Source organism: Lissotriton vulgaris, chromosome 12 (assembly GCF_964263255.1).
Source record: "Lissotriton vulgaris chromosome 12, aLisVul1.2, whole genome shotgun sequence".
Taxonomy (NCBI): domain Eukaryota; kingdom Metazoa; phylum Chordata; class Amphibia; order Caudata; family Salamandridae; genus Lissotriton; species Lissotriton vulgaris.
Genome location: NC_141700.1, coordinates 49,652,011 through 49,679,494, shown reverse-complemented (window position 1 = coordinate 49,679,494; position 27,484 = coordinate 49,652,011). Strand labels below are relative to the sequence as shown.

At 46.5% G+C, this 27,484-nt stretch overlaps 1 protein-coding gene across 3 annotated transcripts in view; it reads right to left on the bottom strand.

Moving 5' to 3' along the window:
* Nucleotides 1-27,484, bottom strand: part of UPF1 (UPF1 RNA helicase and ATPase) — a 382,560-nt gene that overhangs the window by 301,542 nt on the left and 53,534 nt on the right. For all 3 annotated transcript variants that reach the window (XM_086947036.1, XM_086947037.1, XM_086947035.1), the window contains exon 4: nt 1,117-1,284. In XM_086947036.1, coding sequence (XP_086803162.1) covers nt 1,117-1,284 — 168 coding nt within the window. The remainder of the gene's footprint in view (nt 1-1,116; nt 1,285-27,484) is intronic.

The window sequence follows — 27,484 nt, the reverse complement described above, 5'->3', positions numbered from 1 at the left end:
CACATCCTCGGAGGCAGTGGTGGAGCCTCACAGGAACAAGTACTGCGCCTGGGTGTACAGATGTGTTGGTCAAAGCGGCATACTAACAACTTTGTCATTTGGCATGGTTGTGGTCATGCTTGGAGATTAGTAAAACAAGATCTGAATACACAGGGTGTATAGGTTTGATGGCAGGGAATACAGTTCTTGCGAGTGAGCCTTGTTGGCAGTGGGTTATACTTTGACAGTAATGTGGGCATGTTCTAAGGTATATGCCATGAGTAAGAAATGGGGTGTGCATGTTTTGTTAGATGTGTAGCAATAGATACAGTCATTCAATTTACAAGTAATTGGAAGGATTATATGTAGAATGCATACTACCATTCTTAACTTTACCTCTAAGGGAATTGAAGTGCAGACATCTAAACAGCGAATGGTTTACTTACAGAGGAATCTGCAAGGATTAATTGTCAAAGCTAATGGAGTGTCAACACCATACAACACAGCTACAGGTCACATAAAAGACAACCAAAGCATTGTATCGCCTCATCTATGGTCAGTAAAGTCCAGACTTGCTGATGCAAGTATCAACCCACATACTAAATGAATAAAGCATGCATGCGGACATAGACAATTTAAAATGATGGCACTACATAGTCACATATCTAGGTTTCTGCTAAGTAAGCAGAAACCTAGATATGCAGCTCACATGAAATATAATAGCAAGCGATGAGAAAGAACTCTTTGTCCGCTTCCCAAAGTTGCACATTTTAAATAAGAATGAGATTATAGTCCTGCCTAATGGCAGGAAGGCAACCCAGGGAAAGAAAAAGGAATCGATTTGCGACTCGACCACCAACATGCCATCAAATGAGAGAATATGCAAAAATCAACACTACAGTCATCAAATGGTATTAATCATTTACAAAGGTTACATAAAATTCAGCTAGATAAATGTTCACTGGTGACATCCAGTGGGGACTGCAAAAGGTATGTTCCTAAGGCCACCATGGCTTTTGATAGTTCAAGACCAACACGCTGTACACTGTTAAAATGAATATAGATTGAGAATAAACGTATTTATATTTAAGAATTCATTTTTTTATATAATGCAAAATATTTGAAAACATAACTTACCTACACAACAGAACCACCACAGAGTCAGCCTTGGCAGGAATGAATCCAAGAAGAAACACATTGCGACATCCGCAGTTGTAGCACTCCAAAACAGTCTCTCCGAGGGGTCCATCCTTGTGGAGAGTCACCTCCTTGCACTTTGCTCTCACAAGGTGATTCACAATGTGACTGCAGGCAAAATCAAATAAACACTTATTTTAAAAAGCATCACTAGAACAGTCATCTCCACCTTCTTATTTTGTCTTTGTGGGAGCTGTACTAGAAAACATTAAGTTGAAACAGAGGTTGAAAAATCAGCCCGCAAGGATTGAAAAATAAGAGCACAGTACCATCTACCTAAAAATACCAATAGCCATAAGCACAGAACACAGTCGCAAGCCCATCCATGTAAACAATGAAGACAAAAAAAACACACACATTCTTCCTCACCCACACTGATTCCTCAACAAGGTCTGACTCACTCGAGGGTCTGGCCTTAAAATCCTAATCCAAATGATATGTACGTAAATGTTTGCATAGATCTTATTATATAAAATTATTATTATATAAAATTTATAACGCGCTCAGTTACCCAGGGGCATCCCGGCGCTTTAAGGAACGAGAAGGGAAAGCTCAGGCTCAGTCACTACACCGGAAACAAATGCGTCTTCAAAAGTTTCCTAAAGTGCAGGATATTGGGCTCTGAACGAATCTTAAAGGGCAAGGAGTTCCACAGTGCCGCCACTTGCACTGAAAAACGCCAGCCCCCAGAGCGAGCTCTTTTTACTCTGGCTGACTGCAAAAGATGTCTTTGGTCCGAACGCAGTGGGCGTGTGGGCTTATAGGGGCGTGCCATAATGGACAGGATAGAGGGGCCCCTACCATGCAGGATTTTATGAGCCGTGCATAACGCTTTGAATTTCACCCGCTCCTTAACAGGGAGCCAGTGAAGCGTTTTCAGGGCCGGGGCAGCTGAGTGTCTCCTAGGAACCTCCATCAGCACTCTAGCGGCTGCATTCTGCACCTGTTGAAGGGTTTTAAAAGTCGCTTCGGGAGCACCAAGAAACAGCGCATTCCCGTAGTCAAGTCTCGACAAGATTAAACCACGAATCAAGAGCTTCCTAGATGGATTAGGGAGCAGTGGTAGCAACTTGCGAGCTGACCGCAACAGGCCAAAACACACCCCTGCGGTCTTCCTGGCGTGCGTCCTGAAGGACAGATCTTCCTCTAACCAAACTCCCAAGCTCTTGATCTCCTTCTTGGGAGATGGTGGGTCACCCAGAGACCGAGGCCAACAGCTAGCGATGAGTGAGGGACTAGATTTGCCCAGCAACATAAGCTCAGTTTTCTCTCCATTGAGCTTAAGGGCAGAGTAGGACATCCAACGTTGAACATTGGCAAGGCAGTCATGAAGGACTTCGGGTTGTTCCACCAGCTGGGTGAGGCCTACAACCAGCTGAGTATCATCAGCATAGTTGATGATCTTCACTCCTGAAGGGGAGACCACTCTTTCAAGAGGAGTCATATAAATATTAAATAAGGTAGGGCTCAAAGATGAGCACTGAGGGACTCCACATTGAAGAGGGAACAAGGTCGACTGGTCTGCCCCTTCCCAGACTTGATAGAAGCGGTTGGAGAGGAAGGATTTGAGCCATTCCAAGGCCATCCCTGTCACACCCACCTCTGACAGTCGTTGGAGGAGCACCTGGTGACTTACGGTGTCGAAGGCAGCACTCAGGTCCAGGAGGATCACTGCCACTGACCCCCCTGTATCAAGAATGCTCCTTACTTCCTCCACCACTGCCAATAAGGCTGTGTCCGTCCCCTGACCAGGGCGAAAGCCCGTCTGGGAGTCTCCCAGCAGATGATGGGATTCTAGGTGATAAGAGCTGGCGGTTAACCATCTTTTCTGCGACTTTTGAGAAGCCGGGCAAAAGTGAAATAGGCCTAAAATTGGCCAGATTTGAGGAGTCTAATCCTGGTTTTTTCAGTAGTGCTTTGACAACTGCATTTTTAGGTTTTGCCTCGCCGAAGATGCGCTCTGCGCATCTTTTCGGCGCAGGCGAAAACCTGATGAGTTGCATAGTGTGGCTTGGTTCGGCCCTCGTCCTTGATTGGCTGGCTCCGTAAACGGAGCCTTGCCATTGGACGAGGGGCCTGTCCGTCAATGCCGGACCAGACACGGGGGCGTTCCCGACATTCTTTGGCTTTTGCCGACGTCACGGGACGCCGGGAACGCCCCCGTGTCTGGTCCGGCATTGCCGGCACTACTGCGTCTCTTCTCCCCCGTTTCCCGCCCCGTGACTGGCCGGCCGGCCAATCCTAGCGCGGCCGGCCGGAAGTGCCCGCCCCCCGCAGCCCGGGGGAAGAAGGAAGACGGCAAGCAGTATGGCGGCGCTCCCGTGGCCTGGAGGGAACCGCCGCCGTCGACGTTGCCGGTCTCCCATGCCGAAGAGGGAGACCGGAGAAGTGCCGCCGTCGCAAGGTGCAGGTGAGTCGATTTGTTTTTTTTTTTTTCCCCTCCTCTCTTCCCCTGCCTTCCTGCCCCAACCTCTCTCCCCCTGTCTCCTACCTTCACTCCGCTGTGTGAATGCTTGTTGCTCTTTGCAATGGTTTACCGAGTCTTGGTTATCACAAATGCCTTGTGTTAAGGGCCCTGACAACCATTTTAGTTAAGAGTTCCTGTATAACATGAACCTAAATGAAATATGTTTCTGTGTCTAAATGCTACGTTTTGCATAAGTTTTAAAATATTTTTTCGAATGTGCTTACATCTGAAATGGGAGTACTCCGAACAAAAATATTGTATAATCAGTAAATAATTCTACACAACCAACTCTCACTTTCCAGGACATATACGATGGGCTCTCCCTCTGTAGCACCTACATACATGAGCCGCCCTCTCGGTGCTCGGTCTCCCCGAAACATTAATGCTGCTGGAGGCGCCGATTCGGGTAGTTAGTCTCATAGGAAATCTGCTGCCAGTTTAGTTAACAGGGCAGGGTCTGGGGGCTCGGCTCTTGACTATGAAACTGGCGTCCCCTTTTCGAGCTGTGTGGCCACAAAGACGTTTTTTTTTTAGCCGCCTGGATAGTGGCCCTTCTCTTCACTCAGGTGGGGTCTTTAGTTCGGTATGAAGCCTTTAGGGACCCTTGTTTTCACGATCTAGTCTCCGGGGAGGCTGCCCTTTACACCCTAACCTTTCTGGGCCCTGTTCCGGGTATGGGCCCTGCTCTTCATTCTGGACAGTCAACAGGTTTCAAAGACCAGTCTCTCCGAAACATTAATGCTGCTAGAGCCTCCCAATCCATTCCTACTTAGGTTTCGAATCGCGGTACATTCCGGCTGGGCTCCCACCTACGTATACTAAGATTGAAGGATATACCAAGTACCATTTCCCAACAGCATATGTTTGCAGGACACTTCCGTGCACATAAATAGGATTGTCAAGCTTCACAGCAAACACATAAGTCCCTTCCTCCCAGTGTATACAAAACGAGGCCCTCTCCCTCAAAGCAGACATATAAACAGGGATCTACCAAACCAGTAAATGTATACAGGCAATATAAGTTTCCTTAAGTCAAGAAACTACATTAAAATCTTCCACAGAAGTGCATACATAAGTGGTCCACTAATCCCATTTGCTACAAAAGAGCACCTAAATTAAGTGGCACCTGCCCCACAACACCGACCATGTACATGCACTTCAGCACAATGAGTGGTCTCTTCTACCCTGGAAAACATAAACCAAGATTTCCATACATCATACGTATATACTACCCACTCACATTCCAGGGACAGTGCGTGGTATGTCCCTCCAGTTCCTGTACACACAGCCTGCCCATTCAACATGTACGTAAGGGACACAATAACCCCCAAAGCGCATACAAAGGTTGTCTATGCTTTCCTGGTAGGGTGTGCGTATTCCCTATTCACAAGTGGTTTCTCACCTGTCTGGTTCACAGATGTTTGAAGCTCTTGGGGGCCCTTGGCCGGGCTGTTTGGCCCTGGGATGCACAGTTCTCGTTGATGGGGCCCGTTGGGGCTGTATTTCAGTAGGCTTCAATAACAGTGTAGCCAGTAAGGGGTGTGTGCTGAGCTCTGTGGTTCTTGTGAGTCCCGTGTAAATATCCGATCCTGTAAGGCACTGTGTGGCCCTTTTTACCCTCGCGCTCCCGACCACGCATCCACTATCCTCCCCTGCGCCCCCCCAACACTTAACAAGCAGGCACCCTTTCCCGGGCGCCACTCCCTGCACACCTGTCCCGAGGCCCACTTCTCCCAACCTTCACACCTACTCTCATGCACTCGGTCTCGCCCCTCTGCTGTTATTATTGTTACCCGAGCACCAATAGCAATCCTGCCCCATTCCGACGTGCGCCACTCCAAATGCCGACCTTTTCCTAAAAGTAATGACACCAATCTTGTCAATTCCAATCCATCCATGAAACCTGGGCACCCCCATTATCAGGGTGACGCAACACTTAATTAACCAACCCGCACCCTCTGAGCAACCCTCATTTGTATCCATGCGGTGGAATCCAGGACGCTATACCTGTTCTTTGTATAGGCAGTAGAGGCCTTCTTACATCGTGTTCTGTTGCTGGCTTTTCCCTGCCTTTCCTTCTCATTGACATCGCGCGTGCTTCCCGCTCAGAAGGCCTTTCGTAACCAAAACCCCACGAGCCCGCCAGCTGGGGTTGCCTGTGCGCGGGCGAGGTAGGTAGCAGAGTATCTCCCTTTCGGCTAATTAAGCTGGAATATGCATCAAAGCAGCCTATTAGCATGGCACGCTCAAAGATGTATCAAGGCCTTTAGAGTAGTATGTCGGGGAGGGCATGTGATGAGCCCCCCGCCGTCACCACCGCCCCCCAATCCCTCGGTGCCATTAGCCTTTATTTTTAATTTATTTATTTCTTTATTTTTTGATGTGACAATGTTTTTCTCGCTGCCTAGTAACCCTCAACCTTTATGTAACTCATGTAATCCCTAGTCCTTATGTTTGCAACTAGTTCTTATGTAAAGCGCTCTGACACCTTCGGGTAAAGTTTGCGCTATAGAAAATCGCATCAAATAAGTAAATTATGGCCAGGCAGTTCTGTCTGTTGTCTCGTTCATTAACCTCCGCAAGCACAGGAGGGGTGGGGCAGCTCCCTGGTGTCGACCCACCATGCTCTCGTCCCAGCCGCACCCTCCTCCTCCCCTCCTTCTGTTGTCCTGCCCCTCCCCCAAAGCATTCACTGCATCAGGCAATTTCCGAATGGCGCCAACTGGTCATCCCTCGCCCGCTCTGATATCCTTATCTCTATCCATTCATTCTCCTGGACAGCCCCCTACCCCCAGCCTGGTTCCTCCCTCCTTTACCCTGCAATCCGACCCGACGCTGCCTCTTCCTTGGTCCCTACTTAGTGCCTTTGCTTTTTACTATCTTTTACAGTGGCCTTGAAGGGGCGTTCTCGCGCATCCAATACTCACTCTGCACTTTTACCCGAGCAAGTTATCTCTATCTATCCATCGACATTATAACGCTATGCATGAAACATACTACAGGACCCAGTGAGGTGTCTTATCTACCCGGTGTTCCTGCACCTTTGCCTACCTTAAACGGCACATAATGAGTGATAATAGTCAAGAGGTGAAATCGCCCTCGTGTTGCGAGTAGCCAACTCAAAGGTATGCTTTCTTTGAAAGCTAAAGGAACTAAGGAAAAATGCCCTCAGTTTTGTAAAGCGCCGACTTTCATCTTGCAATCACGTAGTAAATAAAGTCAGTTACTAACGGCAGCCCGCTTTGAACACCATCCGACATGTGAAGAGTATAGAGTGAATGGTCCTAGGTAGTTTACTAATTCGGAAGCAGTTTCGTTCAACTTGCAGAAAGTCGCATTATATTTCACTAGCACATCCAGGTTACACATAGGGTGCACACGCCCTCCGTACATGCCTTTCTTACACTGCTAACTCTGAAGTGATCCTTTGGACTTCACACAATCTGATCTGTCATGTGCACTTTCGTTGTACTATATATAAAGTATTCTGGTACCCAATCTTTTCCTTAACTGAGAACGTAATTTGTGCACTCCTCTACCCATCTCCTGCCATCCTGTCTCCCTCCGTTCCCAGCATGCCCACCCCGAAATCCAAACGTACTCCTCCGCATTACTCTTGCCACTGTCATAACCGCCGCCAATACACCCTTCCTGAAAACCATTCTTCGGACTTTAATTTGTTGTTCATTGCGCTCTCACTGCCGGGAGGAGGAGTGGGATCTTGGGTGGTAAATAAAAAAAATATTGCACCAATTTATCCAGAAGCATTGTTTGGAGGGTACGTGTAAAAATACTGTAAAACGTAAGATTAAAGTCGGATGCAGTTTCCGATAGTAATGACTCATTGTAGCAAGCCGACTAGCAATCGTGATGGGCGTGTGAGGCTATTGAAAAGGAGCGCTGCATTTACTTCCGCCTTAGTAACGCGTTGGACGGTGACGTCTTCTTAAAGCCCCAGCCATGTACTGGTGTCCATCCCCGTTGTATTGAAAAACGTGTTGCTATAGCTCGTCAAGTTTACTGTGTATGAAGTGGCATGTTTTCGATGTGTTATGTCTTAAATCACTTTTAAATGCTCGAACTCCGTCCAGATCGTGGGTTCTGGTAGCAAGGTGAATGTAATGCATTTTGGTCCAGTAGCCCCAGCACCATTTTGGTCACTTTGTATCACATCTTAATGCCAAACAATACCAGGCGCACACACGGAGCATGCGTAATAACACATTATAATCTTACACATGATGTGTCATTTTGACAAAATTACTCATTTTAAGTACCTTATACTTGGGGGGGCTTTGTGTGGCTGTGTGTGTGGGGGGCTTTGTGTGGCTGTGTGTGTGGGGGGCTCTGTGTGGCTGTGTGTGTGGGGGGCTCTGTGTGGCTGTGTGTGTGGGGGGCTCTGTGTGGGTGTGGGTGTGTGTGGGGGGGGGCTCTGTGTGTGTTTGGGGGGCTCTCTGTGTGTGTTTGGGGGGGCTCTCTGTGGGTGTTTGTGTGTGTCATTTGCGAGATAAAGCTAGTGGCATTGTAAATGACAATGCCATTTATTTATGTAAAAAAAAACATAAATAAAAATAATGTCAAGAGCAATGCCAATAGCTCTAACTTTAACAAAGGCAAAACCATTGCATTGTAAATGCTTGTTAGGTTTTGCCTCGCCGAAGATGCGCTCTGCGCATCTTTTCGGCGCAGGCGAAATCCTGTTGAGTTGCATAGTGTGGCTTGGTTCGGCCCTCGTCGTTGATTGGCTGGCTCCGTAAACGGAGCCTTGCCATTGGACGAGGGGCCTGTCCGTCAATGCCGGACCAGACACGGGGGCGTTCCCGACATTCTTTGGCTTTTGCCGACGTCACGGGACGCCGGGAACGCCCCCGTGTCTGGTCCGGCATTGCCGGCACTACTGCATCCTACCACTTTGCCCTCTTGCGCACTAATGAGGATTTATGGCGAGTCCACTAGTCCTTAGTATTGGGAAACCCTTTCCCCATTCTTTCAATCGCTGAAACCGCCGCCGTGGCTTCGACAGCGCGACCAGAGCCAGTGGGCTCGTCAGGAGGGCCGCGCTGCCATTGGGTGGCCCAGGGAGAGTTGCCGCGCAGCCATTGGCTGTTCCCCGGAAGCAGAGGTCCGGCCCGCCGCCTGGTTGTGGGCGGGGCCGGGAGGACGTGTTGTTCCGCTTCCCCCTGCCTGGGGGAAGCCTTTGCGGGAGTTGCCGGTCTCCCGTGCCCAGAGGGAGACCGGGGAAGAGGAGAGGTCGCGTCGCCGCTGCTGGGGGCTCCCGGCGCCCCGGAGGAGAAGTGGATCGGGAGCCTGGCGGCTCCACTCGGGAGGACGACGGCGGAAGGAGAAGGCGGTGCTTCATTATGAGGAGGAGACCCGCCGCCCAGCAGAGAGGCCGCCGCCCGGAGGAGCCCGCCCAAGAGAGCCCGGTGAGTCTGAAGGGCTGGGGAGGGCTCCGTGCGGCTGCTGTTGGTGCCGGAGAGCGGCACATGGGCGGGAGTGGAGGTAGGGCGGCCCCAGCTGGCCTCTGCCCCCACCTCTTCTCCTCACGTTCTCGCCACCTCGTCCATTGGTACGTGTGTATTCGTAAAGCCATCTTTTCTACCCGCTGCATTTTTCCCCCAACTAACCTGCTGTTCCGTTGTTTATTTATTTATTTGTGATGGTGGTCTGGCAACAGTCCGGCTTGGGTTAAAATGGCGTCCTGGTCGCTCATGAATCTTGGGACGTGTAGTATTTTCGTTCTCTGTTAGCTATTGGCTTACTAGAAGGGGAGGGGTTTGTATACTACAAGTCCCAGGGGGCACGACAGGTTCCCTGCTTGAATGTACCGGCGGGAAGCCTCTGGAGGAGGATGAGGCAGGGAGGTTAGGAGTGGAGAGGTTCAGATCCCCGAAAAATTGTTGGTTTCTGTTCCGTATGAAGTAAACCACACCGGACCCGAGGCCCCGTCCGGAGCCTCCCTGTCCCCCGCTCACTACTTCCGATGCCTTGCCTAGGGCTGCAACCACAGCTGGAGGACAACTGGAGAGCCACAGTGAGTAAAGTCTACAACCGGAGGTGCATCTCTGTTGCTGGGCACGGCGCGGCCAACTCTGCGTCCGTGCCTCGCACAATACGTGTGCCTCTGTGTCTGCATCCCGGTCCTCGACACCGAACATAAGCACCACCCTTCATGTGGTACTTTAACCGCTTTGGTAAACTGGAGTGAAGCCTGGCTACAGCCGTCCTCCTGCCGCTAGTGTCTGTTTAAAGGAACCGGGGCAATGTCATAATGCCTATGTACCCTGCCAATGACTCGATGCCAGTTTTCGTTTTGCAATGGATGGGGGAGAGGTTAATTGTGGGATGGTAGATTCTCTAGTAATGGTACAGACTCCAAAATAACGATTCCAGGGTTATCAAGTACTTGTACCTGCTGGCCCCGTCCTACTGTTTAATCGACATATTTTAGGTTTAAAGGCACCTAACGTCGATTACACGGCTTGGACGTAATATTCCAGTGGTATTCGTTTTTTTGTACTCTTAAGGAGGAAGTTGCCGTGTAGCTGATGCTTAACAGTCCTTTTAATCATGCAGTTTAGGGGTATGAGGAACATAGGCGCTGTACTTGGTATCCGGTAAATGTTTGCAATGGGCAGAGGTAAAAGTACACATGTTTAGTATTTCCTGCCTTTGGAAGGCAGACCCTCCTTGGTAGTTAAATGTTTGGAAGTATAGGTTGTAAAATCCAGGGTAGTCACGCCGGTGTTTACGTCAAATAATTTCTACTTTTTGTGGTGGCGCTCATCTGGAGGTTTGTCAATGTTCTGCCATTTCTTTGGCCCGCGGTTCTCGATCGTCGGCGTTGTCACCAGAAGCTCCTTTAGCTGCCCCTCCCCCACACAAACTGGAGGTGGGCCGGAGATGGCTAGGATCCTCCCTCCCCCCAACCCAGGAGAATAATGAACGCTCACGTACATTACTCCGCCCTTCGTCTCAGGCGAAGGAAGGGTGGAGAAATGCAGAACCTCCGATGTTATACAAATCGCATTAAGCGTTGTGGGATTTATTCTGTGAAGAAAGGCAGCCTTTTTATTAGGACACTTTATACAACAATTGCATCTTTTTAAAATTGCTTAATTATAATGTTTGGGCCTCGTCGATGCATGTTTAAACCGCCAGTATTAGCAGAAATTTGCCTTATGCAAAACTGTGTCCAAAAGACCTTTTTTTAAATAAATATGTCGGGGCTGTTATCTTTTATTAGTGATTCGGGTGGGGGGGGGGGGGGTGATCCATCTTACACTTTGCAGCAACCCAGTTCTATTTTACAACCAGAGTGTTACCACAATGTACATGCCGGCGGATAGATTGTATTTAATCAAACTAGCGACAACCATGTATGAATAATGTTTAAAGAGCATGGTGTTTGCGCAGCTACTATTGAGTAAATGCACAGTACGTTGGGGTAAGACCTACATGGCGATATAGTTAAAGTTAGTATGGTGGGTGATGCACTTAGAAGACATTTTTAATAATGATCATATTACACAGTAACGTAGTTTCTGAAAGGTTCGTGGTAGTTATCCTAGTAACGGTGGGTGCTGTAGGATGATTAAGCAGGCGAAGTTCGAGAGTTGGAGTAGAGACGTGTTTTTGGCGGCCAGCCAGGCAAGTGTAGAAGTAGATGTGATAATAAATCTAGGGAAGGTTTCTGTAGTTAATGTAGTCCTTTATCAAGGCTTTTTCTGAAGGAGAGGTAAGGAAGTAAAACCAAGAGAGGGTATGTAATGTGTTTAATGCAGGTTTGTTGTCACTGGAGCAAGATAGCGGTTCCGAACATAGGAATGCACTAATCAGGACGTGGTTGCAGTCATTGAAGAAGGATTGTACACACTAAGGCAGGTTCGCTGACATTGACACGATTGCATTCAAGCAGAATTATAGTAACTAAGGGGGTTTGCTGCCACTGACAAAAAAGTGCGTTCGCTTTGTTTTCTGTACTAAAGTTAAACTAGAACTTCGGGCACTAAAGCAGGTATGTTTTCACGTTAACAAGACAGACTGCAGTTTCTCTGGATATCACTTATTAACTCAGGATTAATACAAGATTACTGTCACTTTGGCAGAACTGCGCCCCCTGAATCAGGATCACACTCAGTAACAAGATTGTGGTAACTCTACTGCTACTCTCACAAAATTGCTACCACTCTGGTAGTATTGCTGCGCGCAAGTAGGGTCGATGACTGTGGAATAGGATTGCCGTCAGTGAGGCTGATTCAAGTCACTCCGACAGGACTATCCTCATCCAGGCAGGGCCGCAGTCAGAACCATATCTTCCTGAAAGTCTCCAAATCGCTTTCCTAGTGTTACATTTGTTCAAAGTTTTTGAGCGTGCTTGCTGCCTGGTTGTAGGGTCGATGACTGTGGAATAGGATTGCCGTCAGTGAGGCTGATTCAAGTCACTCCGACAGGACTATCCTCATCCAGGCAGGGCCGCAGTCAGAACCATATCTTCCTGAAAGTCTCCAAATCGCTTTCCTAGTGTTACATTTGTTCAAAGTTTTTGAGCGTGCTTGCTGCCTGGTTTGTTCTATCTATAGATTTTGTGTACCATGCAGTGCGTGTGTATGCCTCTTTTCTCTGGCCAGCTTGAGGGATCCTTGCTCCTGTTACTCGTGAGCATCTCTAGCTGCTTCTTGTTTGAACCATGGGGCGTTATTACAGTAACCGGGGGAGGATTGCAGCCTCTCGTACAGGGCTGTAGTGACTCAGCCAGACTCGCTGCCTCAAACCACATTGCACTCACTTGGGTAGGATAGGACTCACCATGTCAGGGTTGCAGTCACTGATGCAGACAGGTACCTCTGCAAACGGTAGTGCAGTTGTTTTGAGGCACGGGTTGCACAGGAATCTTTATGGGAGTGCATTCATTCTTTGACAGAGCTGTTGACCTCTAGGGTCCCACGGATCATCTGAGGTGGGGTTTCGTTTTCTCAGCCAGGATTACATTCCTAAACACGGGATGCCCCGCTGTTGTTTTAGAGATCGGTTCTGACGTGAAACCCTAAATTAGCAGCACTGTCCGAAGACGCAGATTATTTACTCCTAGGGCGAGCAAGCGCTAGATATCGATTACTCCATAAAATGGATCATTCGTGGCGGGGTGGGGAGGAGAAGGCGGGCGTGACAGTCTCCATGCCTCATTCAGCTTGATGCCCCTTCTGCGGCACCTGGACCAACGAAAGCATAGCAGGCTGTTTGCTGTATAGATGCTAAAAACCATTGACCCTGTGCTTAGAAACCCTGGAACTATTGCTTGTGAGGATTATCAATATTCATTCCCTAGTGCCCAGGCTATCGAAAGTCCTTCGATGCTGAACAGGTTTCTTTTTGTTTGTGCGCTATATAATCGCTAAATAACAGCAGCATTGTGATCAAAAGCTCCGAGACAGCTAATAAAACAAACCTGTCTTCGCTTTCATTGTGGTTAGGAGTGTGAACAGGTTTGCAGTTTTTAACCGCTCTTCACCTGTTGTGACTTGAATGATCGGAGCAGATGTGCTGCCGTCTACAAACTGACTGCCGTGCACGTTAGAGGCAACCCCTGGCACCCCATCTTGTCTTCAATGGATGCACATTTTTTTTTTATTGTTGCCTAATCGTTTATAGTTTTTGTTTCCAGAGTCGACTAGCATATTCATAACAACCCTGCTAATGCGCATTTTCTTCTCCATGTTGTAGTTAGAGTTTACCAGGGAGGGAAAGACTATCGTGATTGTACCTAAGATATCTGTTTCGTGTACACCATTATTCACGTTTGGAGGGAAGCGGGCTGCGCGTTAACACAAGTGATGTCAGCATTTCCACCTTGCATGGATTCAGTATACATGTTTATTTGGCAGAATAACATCTGTCGTTCGTTGAACGAGATCTATGTACGTAAATCTAGGTCAGTCTGGGGGATAAACAAGAGAACTCTTAAGTGATGGTGGTTGGATTACATTTTCTTCTCCCTACCAAAGCACAATATACCTGGAGAAGTAGAAAAGTATTTGCATCTTACAAGCATGGAAACATTGCGAGAAATTGTGGTTATGGTGTTCATGTCATTTTGCGTTCTTCTCCTATCACTTGGACCTTGATCCAAAAGAACCTCTTGGGAATCATCTGCACATGTGAGTCAGTGGTAAAAGATAGAGGATTCTGATTCAATGTATCTGTGATTGAGGAAAGCTCCCATAACAGGAAGTCTTAACATTCCTGACCGTAGAATCCAAGTTTAAGACAAACCAATGTGACTTATCAAGTAATTCATCATGTTGGCAATTTTTGACTTGCATTATCTTTCTTGACTCGCATTAAATGTAGCATACTTCTGCTCTGTGTGGGGGGGGCTCTGTGTGGGTGTATGTGTGGAGGGCGCTGTGTGGTTGTGTGGGGGGGCGCTGTGTGTGTGTGTGGGGGGGCTCTCTGTGGGTGTTTGTGTGTGGCATTTGCGAGAGATTAAGCTATTGGCATTGTAAATGACAATGCCATTTATTTATGTTAAAAAAAACATAAATAAAAATAATGTCAAGAGCAATGCCAATAGCTCTAACTTGAACAAAGGCAAAACCATTGCATTGTAAATGCTTGTTCCATCTCTGAGGCACCGTGCCCTGGGAGAGTGAAAGGTTAATGAGGTCAGTAAGCGGAGTGGACAGAGTGTTTGCCACTTGTTTGAGATATTTCATAGGCACCGGGTCACTAGGAGACCCACTCTTCATCCCTTTAAGGACTTTTACGACCTCCTCCTCCGAAAAAGGGCCGAAAGAGGACAGCTCAGCGGGGCATATTACTGGGCTAAAGTCCATCTCCGGGATCTGAGAGGTCGCAGGCAGCGAAGACAAAATCTTCTCTATTTTCGCATGAAAAAAGTCAGCCAGCTCTTCACATTTTTCTTGAGGGTTGTCGTGCACAACTAAAGGGACCGGAGCCTTCAGGAGTTCCTTAAAAATTTTAAAGGATTCCCCAGGTGAGTTACTTGCCCTCTCGATCCTATCGCTGAAAAAGTTCCTTTTGGCGTCTTTCAAAGCGACTTTATACTTCCTCATCGATATCTTGTAGTCTTCCCGACTTTCTTCCGTCCGCTCTCTCCTCCATGCCCGTTCTAATCTTCAGGCAGCACCTTTAACCATTTCTTTAGAACTTTGTTTTTTACATCTAAAGAGTGAAGCACTCGCTTTTCTGGACTGCAAGGGTTCAAAAAGAATCTTTGATAAAGAATGTATAAGGATTTATATGAAATTCAGACATTACTTTGTGGGAACACTCTGACGAGTCTCAGTGCAACCCTTTTCTGGGGAAAACCATATGCAGTTTTTGTGAAAAGAGACTGAATCTGGAGACAAAAAAGCAGCCTTCCATGTTAAATGTTGCTGCCTAGCCTTCTGCATTATCTAAAAACGTGGGCCCAATAATTTTGAAAAGATATTCAAGTACCATGGAGATGAAGGGACTGTAGTAGGAGAAAATACCCTCCATAAAGTCTTTCGCTGTGGGCATTCTTACGATTTGCGAAGGAGATTTCCTATATACAGTGACTGCTGCAAGGTCTACCTTTATTGGTGTAAAACAGAGTGAAGATCTCCCGGTGGAATGGAATCATTTTCTCAGCATTGGCAAGTTATTTTGTATACAGCAGACACTCTTCACGTAAATGCATATTAGGTACTAGTGGTAGGGAGTTTTGCCTCTTTCTGAATCGATAGTCTTGTGGAAGATTTAGATGACCATATTTAAGCAACTTCAGAAGCCAGACTAAGTTCTATGATGGTAGATTGCGGTGAAGGATCTGGCACACAAACTTGTACAGGAGATCCAGTCTACAGGGCAGCCTCCTGTGTGGGCTTCTGGAACAGATATAGAAGGAGATCCACAAATCAACCCAAACACAACTTCTCTAGGGCAATCAATATTATTCCACCTCACATAGCACAGTTTTATCAGCACCGTTGGTATTAGCAGAACGGGAAGGAAAAAATATAGAATTCCCCAAGTAAGTCCGGGGATAGCCCCATTCTTCGAAGATTCTTTGTCACATTTCTAATGTGAAAAACCCATTACAGTTTTATTTTATTGAAAAACTGAGCAAGTCTGCCTTTTCATGCTGCGCCCCAAGTAGAAGGACTTCGCTAACAGCCGTAGCCAAATAATCTGAGCCTGCAGTGAAAGAAGTCTTAGGGTGGTTCGCCACTGCATGTTCAGATACTACATTGTAATGTTGAGGTCCATCTCAAAGGAGAGTTCTTGAGCCGATTGATGAAGGAATGACTGCAGCACCAGATGAACAGCTCTCAACACAAAAAGGATTAGATCAAGCTTTACTTTACCAACTTGGTCCCTTATATTTGCAGATGGTCCCGGTGAGCCCCATGACATAGGAGGGAAGCATCTGTCACTAGGGTCTATGTTGGAACATCCTAATGAAAAGGGTCCCCTTTCAATAGACTAGCAGATCAACATCACCGTACAGATGATGAAGCACTTCTTGAGTTAGTTTTAAATTGTCTTGCGAGCTGCCTGAAATTTGGTTGCACTGGTCTTTAAGACACAGTTATAAATGGCTCAAAAGAAGTCTAGTGTTAGGAACTATAAGTATGCATGACAACAGTAATGAAGAAATCTGTCGAGCAGTCAGCTGGAGTCTGTGTACTAGACAAATTTTAAACATATCAAAATGAGTCTCTCCCCTGGAAGGATACACTTCTGATGCCTGGGAGTCTAGGGCATGCTCCTAGGCAGTAAATCCTTACACAGAAATAGCAATTGATATTTGCACACTGATCAGTAAATCCAGAGGTAGCAGGATGACTGCCTTTTGATTGATATGTTCCTTTGGTAGTTCTTGCTAGGCCACCTTTATCAATATCCCTTCCAACTATCAGTGGACTAAGATCTTTTGGTTTCTCGGGTAAGCCTGCACCACTGGCATGCACTTCGAGAAAGTGTGAGGAGAAAATTTCAGGATGAAAGGAGACCTTGAATTCTTAATGGTCCAACCCTATTACAAATCATAGAAACTTGGGGTGCTTTCTTACAATTGGATTGTGAAGGTTGGCATCCTGTTAATCTACTGCGCAAATCCAGCCCTCCAATGTAATTGGTGGTAAATCTGGTGCGACACCAACATGCTGAATTGCTCATTCTTGATCCATCGGTTTGTCAATCTGAGGTCAAGAATGGGTCTGAATTCTCTTTGATTGTTTCTTCCAAACCAGAAAGTAATAGGAATAAATCCTCGATAATTATTGATGAGGAGACTTCCTCCACTGCATGCTTCTGGAGTAGGCGCTTGCCTTTTTCCAAAGCAAACACATATGCTGTTGGTAGGATTTCTTTGTCAGTATGAAAGATGGAGTTCATCTGACCTGGTGATTATGTCCATTCTGAACAATATCCAAGACCATTTGTGTTTTGTGATATTTTGCCACACTTTCATATGAATGGTGACACTTCCTCCCACCGGAATAACTAACAGACGAGTGGAGGAAGAACTCATTGTGCAAGATGAGGTTTCCCTGCGGCCACTGGTGCTTGACAGGCTCTTTTACCCTTTGAAGGTCTCCCCTGAATGTATATCAGTCCCAGTTGCTTGAACAGTTGTTGCCACCGCTATCTTCAAGAGATATCAACCCTCTGGTTGAACGATCTCCTGTCATAAGGCCTATATAGTCTCCAATATGCATTGTTCCCATCACTGCTTTTAACATGCCCATCTCTGATTTCATGCAGGACATTGCATATTTACCATGAGATTCAAACAAGGATGTACCACTATAGGGTAAGGTCTGGGCCTCTGGCTTTAATTCAGTAAGCAGGAACTTCCACCTGAGTCCGTCTATTTGCTCTCCCTATCCGGAATGTTAAAGAACGGCAGAACAGCGTGAAACTTTGTTGCCTCAGACCCCATGAAGAAGTCTAGTGTTAGGGTCATGCTTAGGAAAAGCAGACTTTGGTATTGCACTTTCTATGTTTTTCTGGAGCCTAGACTGGGCAGACTTTGCAGAAGTGAGAGTTATGAACTTCTGTGGCAGTTCAATACTGTATTTATTTATTTATAAAATGTTATATCGCGCGAACTTGACCCACGAGGGTATCAGAGCGCTTTACATTTAGGATCATTGCGTTAAAATTTACATCAGATACAAGAGCACAGTAAGACACAGTACACATAAACAATGTTTCAAGATTCGTAGGAGGGAGGGGAGGAAGGCGTAATAGCAGGGAGACGAGGCAGAACTGTGCCCAATATCCGGCTGGGTAGGAGGTCTCGCACCTATGACATGTGGGGCTTAGAAAATGTTCTTTGACAAAGTTTTAAAAATAACACTGGGAGTTGGTTAGGGTATGAAATGCGTTACTTACCTGTAACAGCAGTTATCCAGTATTGGTATCTTTCATAGATTCACATGCCTGAATCATTCCCCGTCGTCGGGGTGGGAGTCCCCGGTAAATATTAATAGTAATGTCACATAGGCATATACTTAGTACTAGGCCAGAGGCCTTACATTAGTAGCCTATCTAGGTCCTTATGTAAAAAGGACCAAACTTTGGCCAGGAGCCAATCAGCTACTATCACACTCCTCACCTTCCTGGAAGGAGCCCTAGTCCCTCAGATTTTCGTAAGCACAGTGCTAAGTAGTACTTACTGAGAGGGTAAAGGTGAGCCCTTCCAGGGGAGGCGGGTGGGTTGCATGTGAATCTATGAAAGATACCAATACTGGATAACTGCTGTTACAGGTAAGTAACGCATTTCTTATCCAGTATTATGGGTATCTTTCATAGATTCACATGCCTGAATCAGAATAGCAAGCAATAATGAGCACATTTCGTCTAATACATTCGTCAAGACATAATAATCTTATCATAAGCTGCTACACAGTTTACATGATACTGACAACCTGATAAGAAATGTGCGATAAATTACCTGGAAGGTGGGATGATAGGAAGAAGGCTCACCACTAATGAAATAGATGACGTAGGACCGCCTATCCCACTGCTGCATCCTTCATAAGTTCAGAGTCCAAGCAGTAGTGCTTGGTGAACGTATGTGGTGTCTTCCATGTCGCCGCTCTGCAGATGTCGACAATGGGTACCCCAGCAAAGAGCGCCATGGAGGTGGATACCGCTCTAGTGGAGTGTGCTCGAACCTTTGAAGGCAGAGGATGGCCCGCCTGTTGGTGACAGAAGGCGATGGCCGCTGAAATCCATCTGGAAATGCTCTGTTTTGTCAATGCTAGGCCTTTCCTGGGTCTGCTAAATGCAACAAACAATTGATTGGACTTTCTAAATTGCACCGTTTTGTGTAAGTAGAACTTGAGACATCGTTTGAGGTCCAATGAGTGTAGGGATCTTTCAGCCGCAGATGATGGATTCGGGAAGAAAGATCTCAGGACAATAGGTTCGTTGAGATGGAAAGAAGACGGAACCTTCGGTATAAACTTAGGGTTAGTCCGTAGAATGACCCTGTCGTTCTTGAACTGGATGAAAGGGTCTTGCACAGAAAAAGCCTGCAGTTCGCTCACTCTCCTTGCTGACGTGAGCGCCAGTAATAGAGCGGTTTTCCATGACAAATATTTTAGATCTGCTCTGTGGATTGGCTCAAACGGGTGTTTCATTAGTTGAGCTAGTACCACATTTAGTTGCCATGTAGGAGGAGACGCTCTAACTGGAGGGAAAGTTCTGAATAATCCCTTCAGAAACTGTTTGATTAGTCTGTTGGTCCATAGTGAAGCTCCACACGAAGATCGTCTGAACCTGGATATGGCCGCCAGGTGGACTTTTATCGAAGCGTGTGCCAGCCCTGAATTGGCTAGGTGGAGCAAGTAGGGCAGAATTTGCGCTGGAGTAGAAGTGAACGGATGTAATTTTTGAGCTTTACACCACAAACAAAACCTTTTCCACTTGAGGGAATACGTCTTATTAGTACTTTCAGCCCGGGCCCGGGCTAAGACGACCCTGCATTCCTGTGGAATATCTAAATCCTGGAACTCTCGGAACTCAGGGGCCAAGCCGATAATTTTAGAGATGTTGGATCCGGCTGTTGGACTTGTCCCTGGTTCATTGTGAGGAGATGTGGGCATGTCCTGAATTGAATTGGAGGTTCCAGCGATAGAAGGTGTAGTTCTCTATACCAGTGCTGGCGCGGCCGCGCTGGGGCTATCAGGATCATGGTACAACTCTCTGCTTTCAGTTTCCGGAGAACCCTGGGGATCAGGGGAAACGGTGGAAAAGCGTAAGCAAAGACGTTGCACCATGTCATCGAAAAGGCATTCCCTAGGGACCTTTTCTGGGGAAGCCAGCTTGCATAATGTTGGCATTTCGCGTTCACTTCCGTCGCAAAGAGATCCAGGTGAGACTTGCCCCAACGGGAGAACACTGAGTCGAGCGTCGTCTGGTCGAGCTCCCACTCGTGGCAAATGGAGCGCTGCCTGCTTAGCGAGTCTGCCAGGGTGTTGTCTATTCCTGGAACATACTCTGCCCGCAGAGAAATGTTGTGTTGTAACAGCCAGATCCAAATTATCTGAGATTCTTGAGACAACGTCCTGGATCGAGTACCCCCCTGTTTGTTCAGGTAGTGCATTGTGGTGGTGTTGTCCGTCCTCACAAGCACTGGGGAGTTCCTGATCCGGGGTAGAAATGCTCGAAGCGCCAAGCGCACTGCTCGTAGCTTTAGCTGATTGATGTGGAGTTGTTTTTCTGCCACTGACCTCTGACCGTGTACTTGCAGTTCTTGAAGGAACGCCCCCCATCCTTCCAGTGAAGCGTCTGTGGTAATCACATGAGGAGAGACTGGGAGTAGAAAAGGAAGGCCCTTGTTTAAGTTGTCGCCCAGAATCCACCATCTCAGAGCTTTCTTCATGACCTGAGTGATCTTGATCCAGTCGTCGAAAGATCCTGTACTTTGGATCCACTGATTTGTTAAGGCTTCCTGTAGAGGCCGCATGTGGAGGCGACAGTGAGGAATGAGAAAGATGTTGGAAGACATCCTTCCTAGCAAAGGACTTGAAGAGTCGAACTTTGACTCTCTTTCTGGTCTGAATGTGGACGGCCAGGGTCTTCAGCTTAACCTGACATTCTCTGGAAGGGAAGGCTTTTTCCTGTTGTGTATCCAACGTTGCTCCCTGAAAATTGAGACGCTGTGACGGTTGTAGAGTTGACTTTTCCTGGTTGAGTGTTAGGCCCAGGTTCTCGAAGAGATGAAGGCAGGCCGTAGAGGACCTAGTTACTCCTGTCCGAGTAGGAGCTTTGACGAGCCAGTCGTCTAGGTAAGGAAAGACTTGGTGATGATGCTGGCGAAGGTATGCCGCTACCGGAGACAGACACTTCGTGAAGATGCGTGGAGCTGACTTCAGGCCGAATGGTAAGACCCTGAACTGGTAGTGTCTGCCCGCCACTGCAAACCTCAGGAATTGTCGATGACTCTTGTGAATGAGGATATGAAAATAGGCATCCTGGAGGTCTAAGGATACCATATAGTCTTTTGAATTGAGTAGGTGTAATACTTCCTGGAGGGTAACCATACGGAAGGACTGCTTCTTGAGGTATTTGTTTAGGTTTCTCAGATCCAGTATTGGTCTCCACTGCTTTTTCTCCTTTTTTCTGATCAGGAAGAATCGGGAATAGAATCCTTTCCCCTTCTGACCTCGAGGAACTCTCTCCACTGCTCTTTTCTGGAGCATTAGAGAGAGCTCCTTTTGAAGTAGGTTCAGATTCTTGTGCTGCAGAGGACATGGTGGGTTCGGTGGAGGATGCTCCACAAACTCCGTGTGTCCGAAACGAACTAACTGCAACACCCAACGATCTGTTGTAATTTGCTTCCAATTGTGAAGAAAGTTGGTAATTTTTCCTCCAACTACGAATTGTGGAGAAGAGGTGGAGGCCTGCTGGAGAAAGCAGTCATTGGCGTCTGTAATTGTCTTTCTTTCCACCTTTTCCTCGAAAGGACGATTTGTTGTATGAGGCTCGTCCTTGTTGCTGCCTCTGCTGATATTGAGGCCTGTACTGCTGGGAAGAGTTATAAGCGGACTTGTAACCGTGATAGCTGCCACGATTCTGTTGCCCTCTACCTCTGGATCCTCGAAAGGAATTAGTCTTGTATTGCAGGGTGCCTAAGGCTTTCGCCGTGTCGGTATCCTTCTTAATACCTTGCAGCATGTCATCTATATGCTCACCGAAGAGCAGTTCTCCATCAAATGGCATGTCTAGAACTTTGGCTTGCACTTCAGGCCGGAATGCGGTGGCTTTAAGCCAGCCCTGGCGTCTCAAAACTGCTGCTCCTGCCAATTGACGGAAGCCTGTGGAAGCGATATCCAAGGCCACATCGATCATCTCTGATGCCGAACGTTCGCCCTCCAGCAAAATCTTCTTAACCTCCTCTTTCTGGTCTTCTGGGATCGCTCCTAGATATGGGGCTATATCTGCCCATATTTGGCGATTGTAGCGACCTAGTAAAGCCAGAGAATTTGCAGCCCTGACTGATAGGGCGGACATGGAGGAAAATCTCTTGCAGATGGCATCAAGTTTTCTTCCCTCTTTATCAGGAGGCGCTGTTATTGCCGCTGACGGGTTGCTGGACTTCTGCTGAGCGGCCTGAGATATAACCGAGTCAGGTTTAGTTTGGCCAGTTAAACATGCGGGTGCAGTGTCTGGGGCTTTGTACTTCCTTTCAAGTCTAGCCGGCACTGGAATAAGATAGGCAGGATTTTTAATTATTTTAAGTCCTTGCTCCCATATATAATCAATTACTGGAATGGAGCGAGCAGATCTCTTGAAGGGTTCTTTAAAATCATGAAGGAAACAGTCCTGTGTTTCCGATGCTATTTGGATGTTGAACCTTGCAGCCGCTCTCCCTACGATATTACGGAATCCCCCTAAATCTTCAGGGGTTGAATCGTCCTGTCCTTGGTCAAATGATGCTGAATCCACGTTGGCGTTATCCTCAGAATCATCATCATCATGTATTTCACCTTCCTACTCTTGTGTTTCGTCACCTCTCATTTCTTCTTCATATTCATCCTCATCCGAAGAAATTTGAGGAGGAAATCTGTCTGGTTCCTGACGCACAACCAGCGGAGGTGGCCGCTGTTGATGTTGAGGAGTCGGCGCTTCCTGTTGTGCCTGTACTCCTGATGTAGGAGAAGATGATGGGAATCTTTGTTTATAGTCCACAATTAGAAACTGGAGGTCAGAGACAATTGACGCTGGTAGGCACACCATAGGCTGGGCAGTGGTATGCTCTTGAACTTCCTCTTGAATTGTAACCTCCTCTAACTCTTCACAGTCCGAACTCTCATGAACTTTAATGTTAAGATGAGATGGACTGGACGCTATGGGAAACATGGTCTCCATCTCAGGATCTTCAGATTCTAGAAACTGCGTTGGCAGCAGCTGTTGGACCTTGCTAGGTGAGGTCATCTCTGGTGTCACCCTGCATGATGACATTCTAAAATGTGTATAAGTATATTTCAAAGAGGGAGAGCCCTTAGATTGTAGATCCGTTGACGCGGTGTCCGTCGACGGTGGAGCGTCTACGAATCTTGAGGACTTATCAGGAATTTTCATCGTCGACTGTATCGTCGTCATTGATGTTTTCGTCGACGACGTCGATGACAACGATTCCTTAGTCGACGGCGGCTTGGACAGCGTAGAGGTCGACGACGATGGCTTCGTCGACGGTCTCGTCGTCGACGGTGGTGTCGACGTCGATGGTTTCGTCGACGGTGTCCTCGTCGACGGAGTCCTCGTCGACGGTGGTGTCGACGTCGATGGTGTCCTCGTCGACGGTGGTGTCGACGTCGATGGTTTCGTCGACGGTGTCCTCGTCGACGGAGTCCTCGTCGACGAGGTAGTCTTAGTCGACGCTGTAGTCTTCGTCGACGGTGGGGTCGTCGACGACGATGGGGTCCTCGTCGACGATGGGATTTTCGTCGACGATGAAAGCTTCATCTTCGTCGACGATGAAGCCGACGTCCACAGGAACTGCGTCGTCGACAGTTTTGTGACAGGAATTATAGAAGGTATTGACCTACCCATCGTCGACGATATTGTAGAAGTCGACGCCATGGAGAAAGTAGACGCCGTGGATGTCGAAATGGAGATTGTCACAGGTAGACCAGAAGACACCATAGCAGGCTTCTTGAAGTCTCATCTGAAGAGAAGGTTTCTGAGGCTTGACCTTAAGATGACCCTCCATGGACTTTGGCTTCTTGTGAGGAGGCGCAGCAGACTGACCTGGGGATGTCTGTCGAGGCCTTTTAGGAGAGGATTGGAAACTCCTGAAGGAACACTCGCTCTCACCTGAAGAGACTGCTTGATCTTTGTCCTTTAGTCTCTGAAGCCACAGAAGCAGGCGCCCTTCCCTGTCCTTCAATGTTTTGACCGGGAGAGTGCGACAAATCTTACATTCCTTGGCAGAATGCTGAGGATAGACGCAATACAAACAGTCTTCATGCTTGTCCACTATATCTAGCCTCAATTTGTTACAAGAGGCACAGGGTCTAAAGAGCCCCTTTTTAGGAGTAGTAGACATAATAAATACCAAAACTCCTACCAAAGCTGAAACTTGAAGAGAAAATAGAATAAATCCAAAGATTTGGGAAAAAACCTGAGCAGAGCTCAGTGGAGACTCCCTTAGCACGACGTGCGGTAGAAAATCTGAGGGACTAGGGCTCCTTCCAGGAAGGTGAGGAGGGTGATAGTAGCTGATTGGCTCCTGGCCTAAGTTTGGTCCTTTTCACATAAGGACCTAGATAGGCTACTAATGTAAGGCCTCTGGCCTAGTACTAAGTATATGTCTATGTGACATTATTATAATTTACCGGGGACTCCCACCCCGACGACGGGGAATGATTCAGGCATGTGAATCTATGAAAGATACCCATAATACTGGATAAATTAAGTTTAGCTGCACCCCATACCAATATCTCAATAAAAGTATTAATGTCATTCACAAAGGAAACACGGAAAGGCAGGGAATCAGCCACTGACAAAATAGTCTGATGGAGGAATAAGTCAGATTTATGTGAGGGCCAGAAAGGGGAACGTCAGTGACTGGTGCGGTGAGAGCTAGATCATCTTACTAGGACACCTGGAGCATCTTGAACTAGACCGCTCCCAAGGGATCTAGGTATATCTCAATATAGCCTACTTCTGCTTCACCAGGTTCAGGTATGTTCCAGTGGTTCCTCATAAGGCACCACAACTACTCAGACTTCAGCAGGAGTGAAGTCAAGGGTATTAGAGATTCAGGTGGTGGTGGAGAAAAGCACTTGCTTCTCAGAGTGCACTGAAGTTGCCCCCTGTAGGCCTAGCAGGCTGACCTTCCATCTGTCCTTTAGGACATCTTCTGGAAGTGGCCAGACTTCAGGGTGGTGTGCCTCAGGGAGACACGACTATACACACATAATGAGGGTCTGTCAGGTCATTTTTCCTCCCACAGACAGGGCACATCCCAAATAGTGAAGGCAGTCTGACTAGAAAATAAAAAGATACTGTACACACCTAGTCCTAAAGAGCGAGATGTATTCGAGGAAGTTGGAAAAGGGTCTCAATTGAGATAATACATTTTAAAAGACAAAAAAAGTTCAGCTCCATAATACCGGCCTGACCCCTTGGTCTACTAGTACTATTTGTATTATGTCTTACTTGAGTGTATATGTTCCCTCTCTGTACTACTTGTACCACTGGTATTATGACTTATTTGATTGTATTTGTTCCCTCTTTGTATTTTGATGTACTATTGACGCACCTGTCTGACTTGCACACTGTACCTACACCACCTCAACCATCCCTACTTTTGTACTACTGATGCACCTGTGTGACTGTACATCCTTCACGCACCTACCTCAACTATGCCCACCTTTTATGTTATCTCCAAAAACACTTGCAGAACGTTTAAATAAGTATATGCATACTTTTGTACTTTTATATTATTGGCGCAACGGTTTGACTATGTACCGTGTACTGACACTACCTCACCTATGATCTACCTCCAGTTGTTCTTTGACCTACCTATGTAATTATGCATATTGTACCTAACTACCTCAACTGCTACATGCTATTACTGTAAAGCGCTCTGATATCTGCAAAGATCTTGTTCGCGCTATATAAAACTTTCAAATAAATAAATAAACTGACTCGACAGCTCTGAAGCTTGATTGGTCACTCGCGATATGGCAATGCCCTTCAAGGAAGGGAGTTTTTTTTTTTTTAAAGCTCCTTGTTAAGTCCAGCCTATCTTCTGGCATAATGATAGATTTCCTTCTAAACTTTTGTGAAAGGTGTTTATGTGTCACGGTTCTTCATTTAGTGACTTATTTTCATTGGAGGTCTTTTTAAATAAAAATTAAATTAAATGTGGGTGTTTTTACAAGTTTAACAGCTACAAAAAATTTGGTTTTGCTACTTCAGCACGTCTCTACGTGAAAGGTTTTCAGTATATACACATATATACTTTTTTGGTATATACTTGGCGAGGTCCTCAAGGTGTCTGTCTGTCTGCATGTGAGAGGGACAGTTCATTGATCATACGGAAGGTAGACAGGGTTGTGAATACCTCCTCTGACACAAACTATCAAGGGGGATATCAAACTCCTGACTGAAGGACTCAGATAAGTTTGAAGGTCTTGAACAGTGTGATATACATCTTAAACTAAGGAGAATGAAACACCAGAGTCACCTTCTCCCAGCTTCTTAGAAGCACACAGGGATTTGAAGTACGGCTTGTGTTTTAAATCAGTTTTAGCCTGAATCAAAAAGAAATGAAAGCGACATATTGCGCCAACATCCAAGCTATGCCCGGCATCAGTAATAAGAAACTTCCTTTTAAACCAGTAACACAGGTTGTGCAAATCAAATGAAAGAAATCTGCAATTAAAAATAAAGTCATCACTGAGTAATAAGCCCTTACCACACCCTTGGATAATAGGGAAATGCAAAACAGCCACAAATACAACCAGTTATATGTACAAAATAGGAAAATACATTGTACCAAATTAATTTTGAACATGAGTAATTTTTTTTGCCACAAAACAACACCTTAAGTGAGGAGAAATATTTATCTTCCTGCTCCATCAAATTACGTAATTTTTGCAAAACAAATCTGTGAAATTGTTGCAGCATTTGCAACCCCAAGAACTAGTCATAAAGGTTGGACAGCTTCCTTTGAGTCTTTTCATTTCAAGTCCGACTTCTCAAATACCAGCCCGAGGACAATTTCACAATATGCTGGCACTCTTCAGTCAGTCACCAGAAATCAACTTGAGCCAGCAGAATTCTAAAAGCCAACATCTTCAGGCAAAGGTCTTCTTGGGAGGAATTGTCACACATGTACCAAAGATTGGTACACAGAGAATGTACCCTAGACAAGTGTTCTGGAAAATTGGACAGTCTTTTCTTGATAGAGCTCTGGGTTGACTTAAGAGTACAAAATGTCATCTTAAAACAAATATAAGGTTGCCAGGCTAGGTTTTCTTTAACTTGAATACTTATTCATAGCACCACAACTTCAAAAAGTGGTAAACAATATCAAAGAAGGAGCAGGAACTGATACACAGTACTGACTGGAATGTAGGACACCAGGGCATGGGAAGATGAGGTACGATTCTAATACTTTTAAGAATTTCCTCACCAATTTAACAAGGTCAGCATCATCTATTATTTATGAGATACTTGGAGGACTGTTTGTTTGAAAAATCAGGCACCTCTAGGGTTTGACCAACTTCAGGAAGGCCCTACAGGATAAGCATTAGTTGAAAGGCGGTCAATTGTAGGATGATGAAAAATATGTACACTTTCCTGCTGCGACATCTCAAATGC